General features: G+C 40.4%; 3 protein-coding genes across 3 annotated transcripts; all 3 read left to right on the top strand.

Annotated features, from left to right (window-relative positions):
* LOC127741227 (uncharacterized) lies at positions 1-861 on the top strand. Its single transcript, XM_052253298.1, has one exon. The coding sequence runs from the start codon at positions 1-3 to the stop codon at positions 859-861; it is 861 nt and encodes a 286-aa protein (XP_052109258.1).
* A 48-nt stretch (positions 862-909) lies between these two features.
* LOC127741226 (uncharacterized) lies at positions 910-2,672 on the top strand. Its single transcript, XM_052253297.1, has 3 exons — positions 910-1,045; positions 1,474-1,702; positions 1,745-2,672. The coding sequence occupies exons 1-3, from the start codon at positions 910-912 to the stop codon at positions 2,670-2,672; spliced, it is 1,293 nt and encodes a 430-aa protein (XP_052109257.1).
* A 4,656-nt stretch (positions 2,673-7,328) lies between these two features.
* On the top strand, positions 7,329-8,288 carry LOC107461580 (pentatricopeptide repeat-containing protein At4g35130, chloroplastic-like). Its single transcript, XM_016080100.1, has one exon. The coding sequence runs from the start codon at positions 7,329-7,331 to the stop codon at positions 8,286-8,288; it is 960 nt and encodes a 319-aa protein (XP_015935586.1).
* Positions 8,289-9,257: the final 969 nt, after the last annotated feature.

Raw genomic sequence — 9,257 nt, 5'->3', positions numbered from 1 at the left:
ATGGAGAACACCCCATTATCGCGGACCATTGATGTCCAATACCTTGTAGTCGACTGCCCCAGTCCTTATAATATTATTCTCGGAAGACCTGCTTTGAACACATTCAGAGCAGCGGTATCTACCTTACATCTATGTGTTAAGTTTCAGGTACAGGGTGGCAGGATAGCAACAATCCACTCAGATCGCCAACAGGCTCGGCAATGTTATGATACAAGCTTAAAAGAGGCTAACACAAGAGGAAAATCTCAAGAAGTGAAGGCTATCCACAGCACAAATGAAGTACTATCCCTGGCAGAACTCGATCCTCGAGATGATTCGCAGAAAAGACCTCAGCCAGCAGACGAACTCCAAAAGGTCCCTCTGACCTCAAAAGTAGAACAATTCATGTATATTGGCCGAGCTCTTGAAGGACAGGAGCAATTAAAACTAATAAAGGTACTACAAGACAACACCGACTTGTTTGCTTGGACCTCAGCAGACATGCCAGGGATAGACCCAAGCATCATTTGCCACAAACTCGTCATCGATAAAACAATCCGACATCTGGCTCAGAAGAAAATAAACCTCGGGGCGAAAAAGGCGAAGGCACGCCTGGAAGAGACTAAGAAGCTCCTTAATGCCGACTTCATCAAAGAGATCCGCTTCACCATGTGGCTCTTGAATTTAGTAATGGTAAAAAATAACTCAGGTAAATGGCGCATGTGCGTCGACTTTACAAATCTTAACAACGCATGTCCAAAAGATGCTTATCCATTGCCTTGTATTGACAAACTGGTAGATAATGCTTCCAGGTTTAAAAGCTTAAGCTTCATGGACGCATACTCTGGTTACAACCGGATTCTTATGCATCCAGAAGACTAAAGCAAAACATCTTTCATAACAAAACATGGGAAATTTTGTTATAAGGTAATGCCATTTAGCCTAAAGAATGCAGGTGCAACATATCAAAGACTAATGGACAAGGTATTCTATCAGCAGATAGGTCAGAATATGGAGATCTATGTAGATGACATGGTGGCCAAGACTCCATCAGAAGGATCGCACTGTGACGACCTCGAAGAAATATTCAAATAGGTCCAAGCATATATTATGAGACTCAATCTAGAGAAATGTGCTTTTGGGGTACAATGAGGAAAATTCCTCGGGTTTACGCTGACTTCACGAGGGATTGAAGCGAACCCCGAAAAATGTGAGGCAATACTCAACATGACAAGTCTGAAAACAATCAAAGAAGTACAACAGCTAGCAAGAAGAGTGGCTGCACTATCACGATTTCTGCCCGCAGTATCAAACAATCATATCATTTCTTCCAGGCGATTTCCAAGAATAAAAAGTTTGAATGGACCGAAGAAAGTGAAACAGCATTTTCTGAGCTAAAAGCTAATCTATCCTCACCACCAGTACTACAAAGTCCAAAGATCGGTAAACCTTTGTATTTATATTTATCTGTTTTTAATTATTCTGCAAGTTCAGCTCTTGTTACTGAGACAGGAAAAGAACAAAAATCGGTATACTTCGTTGGTAGAGTCATGCAACCAACAGAAAGAAGATATCCCAGAATAGAACAATTTGCCCTGGCACTGATAACAACAGCAAAGAGACTAAGGCACTACTTCCAGAGCCACACAATAGTTGTAAGGACAAACCAACCATTAAGGCAGATACTGACAAAGCCAGAATTGACAAAACAGTTAACCAAATGGTCCATCTAACTTTCTAAGTTTGATATTCAATTTCAATCAAGGCCAACTCTGAAATCACAGATCTTGGCAGACTTTGTTTTTGAACTTACAACCAATGAGAAGCATGATGAACAGGTTTGGGAGTTACAAGTGGATAGAGCATCAAACCGCGAGGGGAGTGAAGCTGGGATAATACTAAAGGAAGGAGAAACAGTAATGGCCGAACAGTCCATTCAATTCCATTTCTCGGCAAGCAATAACCAAGCTGAGTATGAGGCGCTCATAGCAGGTCTAAAGCTCGCACTCAGTTTCCAAGTACATCGCCTAATAGTATACTGTGATTCCCTGTTGGTAGTCAAACAAATCAAAAGAGATTTCCAGGTAAAAGATCCTCTGTTAGAGTGGTATTGGCTCATAGCAAAGGATCTTATTTCAAAGTTTGATAAATCCACTATATCGCATGTGCATAGAGAGAAGAGCACTAGAGCAGACATATTATTTAAACTTGCCGCTACTAGAGCAAACACACACACGTCGGCACTAGCACAACTTACACTAGAAAATCCAAGTATCGAATCATTATGCATAATGAATATCACTCATACAAACAACTGGAGAATACCTTTTCTTGAATATATTAGTGCAGGGATCATTCCCAAAAACGAGACTAATCCTCAAATCTTTAGACGAAAAGCAAGTTTTTATACAACTGTGGCAGGAGAACTGTACAGACGAGGTTTCTCGTATCCACTACTAAAATGCCTTCACAAGAACAAAGCCAACGAAGTCATGACCGAGGTCCAGGAGGACGTGTGTGGCAACCACATAGGAGGCCGAGTACTGGCAGCCAAAATTATCCAAACAGGATATTACTGGCCAACAATGAAAAGGGACTGCATAGTGAAGGTAAAACCATGTGACAACTGTCAAAAGCATGTCGCTATTTCAATGAAGCCTACCAAATTGTTACGCAGCATGGAGGTAAACTGACCTTTCTATAGATGGGGGCTCGATATCCTCGGCCCATTCCCAATAGCACCAGGACAGGTAAAATTTCTTTTAGTTTCAATAGATTATTTCTCAAAATGGATAGAAGCGCAACTATTAGCAAGAATAACAGCCGAAAAGGTACGGTCTTTCATATGAAAAAATATGATATGTAGATTTGGAATACCTAAAGAAATAATATCGAATAACGGTAGGCAATTTACAGATAGAAAATTTGCATCATTCTTGAAAAACTTTAACATACAACATCATTTTAGCTCGGTCGAGCACCCACAGACAAATGGGCAGGCCAAAGCTGCTAACCGAGTAATCTTGCAGGCAATGAAAAAGAAGCTCACTGATGCGAAAGGTGAATGGGCAAACTTGATGCCAGAAATACTCTAGAGCTATAACACAGCAGTACAAACCACTACGGGCGATATCCCATTCAAATTGATATACAGAACAGAGGCACTAATACCAATTGAGGTCGGCATCCCTACCTTAAGGGCCGAGCTATACAGTCAAAGCCAGAATATTGACACAAGAAAAGCCGAACTAGACCTCATGGAGGAAGATAGAGAAATTGCAGCTATAAAACAAAGAGAAATGAAGCAACTTATCGAAAGACAACATAACAAGAAAGTGGTACCCAAAACATTTAATGAAGGAGACCTTACCCTCAGACGAACAGAGGAAGAAAGACGACCTCCATCACATGGCAAACTCGCAGCAAACTGGGAAGGACCATTCCGAATTGCAAAAGTACTCGGAATGGGGGCTTACCAATTACAAACACTAAAAGGCAACTCATTATTGGAAAATTGGAATATCTCTTCACTAAAGTTGTATAGATCGTAAACTTTTTTATTAGCGGATGAAGGTACTCTTTTTTCCCCTTAGAGATTTTTTTTCAAATACGGATTTTACCTAAGGAGGGTTTTAACGAGGCCGGATGCCCAATATGTCAATTATTAATTATTACAATGACAGAGAGTTTACTGACATATGAATAAATGATCTTTTGTTCCTATTCTACTTTCAAACAAATTCGCAAATGCAAATAAACAATAGTCAAACATACATTTTTCTAAATATCAAAATATCCAAGGTCCAACCTAAATGAACACATTCAGGGCAAAAAACCGATAGCAATCTGATTTAGTATCAACAAACAAAAGTATTAACAAAAAGCAACTCAAAATATATCAAGAGGGAGGAACATTCTCATCATGATCCTCCACAGTTCCATCCACAACAAGCTTGCCACCAATAACAATCTTGGTCACATCAAGTTGACCGCAATCAAACTCGGGAGCCAGCACGGCGACCTGGCTAACGGCACGATCAAATCTGGAGATAAACATCTCCATCCCCTCCTCTTCCAGCTCATGAATCCTGGAAGTCTGCTACCCCTTAGTCTTAACATTTTTCTTGACCTCTGCCTAGAGAAGCCGAACTTGATCCTGAAGCCGGACAATCTCCTCATCGGAATTCTTCATTTTATCCATCACATCTATAATGACATCGTCTTTCTCCTTCGACAACCGCTCTAACTAAACAATTTTATCCATTGCCACTTGCTGCTCGGCTCCTAGTAGTTCGGTCGTACGACCCACACCTCAAACGAGAAGCAACAATCTGTAGTAAAAGACAAACAATGAGATAACAAAACAAAGAAGAATAATAACAAAACAAGCAAAACATAGCTTACTTCGATGAATTTTCCCGTCCCCTCCATGCCAATTCGGCAAGTCATAAGCATATCGCCTGGGTATTGGAAAATCCTATCAGAGAGTTCGGCAAAAGGAATATGATCACTCCACAATGAATGCGGACTCGTAGCAGGGATGAAACCATGGAGCCTTTTTTGCCTATCAAAAGCAGATTTACTACCACCAACAGCTTCCTTATCACCCTCCGAAAAATCTTCCAGAGACTTCTCGGTATCATCCCTTTTTCTCTTAAATGACGACACCATCTGAGCAGTAGAGTAAGCAACATCCCCCCACCTTCCTTCAAAACTCAGAACCACCCGTATCTTTTTCCTTTTTCTTCTTGAGGAAAGACTGAAACCGAGTAAGATCAAGGAGGGGACTCGTCCACGTACAGATACGACACAAAGTTAGAAAATACAAATCTACAAAGAAGAACACAAATCAGTAATTACCTATATAAGTTTCCAAACCCTGTTTGTCACCAGTATCATGAAAATGCAGTAGTTCAAAAATCGACAAACACTCCCCATCAGCGAAGCTCTCTATCAAAACATCTAAAAGACAGCCCTCCTCTTCGCTCTACTCAGTAGCCTCAAGAATTTGAATCGGCTCAGGGAAAATTTTTCTATAAGCTCGTCATCAAGATAAAAATGATACTCAATCTCTACAGATCACACCTTAACAAATAGGGACTTGAAATTTTTGAAGGAAGATTTGTATAGCAGAAAAAGAGAACGACCAGAAAAGCTACTCAGAAACACCCATAACCCTTTCCGCACCACCTTGGATTGAAAACAAAGAGAAAAAGACAAATAAAGAACAAGGAAACAAAATAAAATCCATGAGACACTGAAAAACATGCAGAAACACCCAAGAGTTAGGATGTAACTGCGAGGGCACACAGTTGAGTTGAGTGAGAACATCACACTCGAAATCAGTAAAAGGAAATCTCACGCGCAGTTCAGAAAGACAAGGAGTGTACATATAGAAATATTGCCAATCTCCTCTTCTCTCACAAAACCTATCCTCACCAGAACAGTGAAGAGGCTCGACGACCACACCCGAGCAGTCTCTCGCTAGTTTCAAAACCTTAAGTTCACGAAGAGAATCGACATCCACATACGACGAAGAACGAGTCCTCACATCATCATGTACCCAATGATACAGATTCTCTTTTCTTACTTTAACCACTTTCTATTTTTCTTTTTCTTTCCCTTTCACCATTGTAAAAACAGGAAAAAAAAACAAAGAAGAAGGCACTAGCCTTTGAGTCATACTAAATTCAACTTGGGAAAGAAATTCAAAAAATCACAACGTCAATTCCCAAAGATAAAACAACAATAAGGTATTGTTACAAGCGCACTAACTTAGTGGGTAATACAAGCAATAAACCGTTATAGCATCAAAAACTCAAACGGTGAAAGAAGATTGAAAGAAAAGAGAAGATATTAATTGTAACACGTTTCACAAGGTAATGCTTGCTCCTAGGAAACCGTTTCGAAGATCCAAGCCACTCACTCAACCCATTATTACTCCACATCCAGCGGTCAGGAACACACCGAAACGCACGCCACGTCTGCCAATCAATCAAATTAATAGGCATGAGAAAACTAAGAACACAATAAATGCAAAACTATTCATTTTCCAACACCTCGGCCAAAGCCAACAAAAAACCTAAGCCGAATATATTAAAAGCTTGCCTATTGCTTTTTTCTTACAAAGCAAGACAAGCTTGGGGGCTATGACGTGTACCCTATAAACTCGAAAACAAGACCAAATCGAAACCGACCAGACAATTCGGAGATAACATCAAGAGAACTCAACGATGCAACTCGGTTGCAGTTTCAAATTAGTTAAACATTATCTGCAGTCCGTTACCCACTAAATAACGGCACCCACAATATTACTAAAAGATCGAAACAAACAAAAGGAAGCTAACACTTCACTCATCTATATAAACAAGTCAATAACCTCGGTGAAGGACAGGTCACACAACACACTTCATTTCTTCTTTACATTGCTTTCTTAACATCTTATTCTAACTTGAGCGTCGGAGTATTTTTTGCAGGTGCTCCCACCGCCGTGTTTCATTGCGCCGAGGTGTTTCATCCTTCAACCAAGACGACATATATCTCTCTATCAAAACTGAACAATTCGTGGAAGGAGTCTTCATACCTCGGCTGCAAAGGAATACAACAACAACAACAACAACAACAACAACAACAACAACAACAACAACAACAACAACAACAACAACAATAATAATAATAAGATTGGTATTACACTATTAATTATGATAAACACCAAATTATATTTGCTAAAATCTACGCCTCGTATCAAAATTTAACAATAATATATCTTTCTAAAGGGTTTTTATAATATTTTTTCTTAACTTTCAAACAAATAATTTAGTTTTTTTATATATTTTAAACAAAACTGAAAATTTTGTTAATATTACGATCAGAAAATACTTCAGATAGACTAAATAGTTTGGTAAATAGTTGAAATGCTCGCAACGTGAAAGGTTATAATTTGAGTTAATAGTCAATTTCGTCCCTGAAAGATACTTCGATCTCCATTTTCGTCCCCGAAAATCAAAATTAATCGAAATCGTTCTTTAAAGATACCTTACCTGATCACGTTTGTCCTTACGTCATCTCTGTAGCTGAGTTGGCAAACGTCTGCTGACGTGGGCCGTTAACTGCCAAGGTGGCAGAGAACAAAAACGACGTTGTTTCGGTAGAAACCCATTTTCCTCAGTTCCACCAACACCACTCCCCCTGTTCACCATAAACGCTCCAAGAAACCCACTGTCGCCTTTGCTCACTCCCACAACCATTCCAGAGCTTCATCATCTTCTTCTTTGTCTCGGCTTTCAAGGGCTCTAGTTGATACTGTGTCATCTGGGTCTATGCAACATGCACTCTCCCTGATCGATAAAATGTCTCACTCAAACACCTTTCATTGGAACCTCATGATAAGAGGCTATACGGATAACAGCTTCTTTCTACATGCTCTCAACATGTATCTCACAATGCGCTTTCAAGGGGTTCCCACCGATCATTTTACATACCCTTTTGTCCTCAAAGCTTGTGGTGGCTTGTTGGATTTCCGAGAAGGCGAAAAGGTTCATGGGAGCTTGTTTAAAATGGGTTTGGCTGAGGATCTTTATGTTTGCAATTCACTCATTGGGACGTATGGCAAGTTTGGTCACATTGATTCTACAGTTAAGTTGTTTGAGGAAATGCCTCTTCCAGACTTGGTTTCTTGGAATTCAATGGTTGGCGCGTATTTGATGGTCCAACAATATTTCACCTCTTTGAAGTGGTTTAGGAGGATGCTCCATGCTAGGATTCTCCCCAATAAGTTCAGCTTAATCAATGCGCTGAAGGCATGTTCTCACTGTTTTTATAATTTATGGGGAAGAGAAGTGCATTGCTATGCGCTCAAGATGGGTTTTGAATCAGATGTTATGGTTCAGACATCACTTCTTGACATGTACAGCAAGTGTAGGTCGTTAAGTTATGCAGAGAGGATTTTCGATAGTATATTTTCGAGGAACATTGTTGCTTGGAATGCAATGATTGGTGCTTATGCTCTGAACGGTCAACCAATTCAGGCTTTTGATTCTTTGGAGAATATACTCAAGGATGATAAAATGGCTGTTGATAATGTCACACTCATAAACCTGCTTTCTTCCTGTGCACAACTAGGAGCTATTTTGCAGGGTAAGACTATCCATGGACTTGCCATAAAGAAAGGCTTTCTACCTCATCCGGTATTGGAAACAGCTCTGCTCGACATGTATGGCGAGTTTGGAATACTGAAGTTGGCAGAGGTAACCTTCGATCAAATGATCCGTCATGAGAATTCACCCTCCTCCTTCGCATCGAAGCACTAGATCCATGACTGTCGTGCGATGCATGTGACAAACCACCACTACAACCATCATTTCCTATCTCCATCCAGTCATCCAGCCAGGGATTACGGCTTCTACTTACCTCTACTGCCACTGAAAGTGTTCAGGGCGATGTATTTATCGTTCAAATTGGGATTAGAATTTATCCACTCCAAGGACTAATTTGACGTCTTAAACAAGACTTATCTTGTCATCAACAACATGCTATAGCCTGGCGTTTCCCACCTTGGCAGTTAACGACCCACGTCAGCGGACGTTTACCAACTCAGCTACGGAGATGACGGAAGGACGAACGTGATCAGGTAAGGTATCTTTGGAGGACGATTTTGATTAATTTTGACTTTCGGGGACGAAAATGGAGATCGAGGTATCTTTCAGGGACGAAATTGACTATTAACTCGTTATAATTTAGTACTAAATATATGCGCGAGGAATGTGTTTAGTATTTACTATTTATTTAACGAGAAAGTATAGAAAAATGAAGAATGAATTAAAAAAATGTAAAATTAAAATTAAAAATCAGATCAATAATTAATTATTTAATTTTAAATTTTAAAATAAAAAAATTAGGTTAGTATTTAAACTCATTCACATTATATATAGTTATTCCTAATCTCACCATAACTTTAAGCCTCCCACTGACACCGCCTCCACCTCCGCTGGTCAGTCTGACGCGCCTCGCCCTCTGGCGTTCAGGCCAATGCTGCTGCCGCTGTTTTCACGCCACTCTCCCGGTAACCATAATTGCAGACGGCAAGTCCTCCCCATCGCGCGTTCATTGTGCCAAGCTTGACTCTTTCTCCCGCGCCGGAAGCCAACCTCGAGATCGTTTTCAACCACCGTCATCTCTCTCTTTCCATACAGTCGTACTCCTCACAGCTAAACTCGTCGGCCCCGGCGCTGCTACGCCACGCCCCCCATCCGTCATCGTTGACAAGGGCGTGGAAAATT

The sequence above is a fragment of the Arachis duranensis genome, chromosome 8 (assembly GCF_000817695.3).
Source record: "Arachis duranensis cultivar V14167 chromosome 8, aradu.V14167.gnm2.J7QH, whole genome shotgun sequence".
NCBI lineage: Eukaryota > Viridiplantae > Streptophyta > Magnoliopsida > Fabales > Fabaceae > Arachis > Arachis duranensis.
Note: the sequence above shows the minus strand (reverse complement) of the source record. Positions and strands in the feature narration are given on the sequence as shown.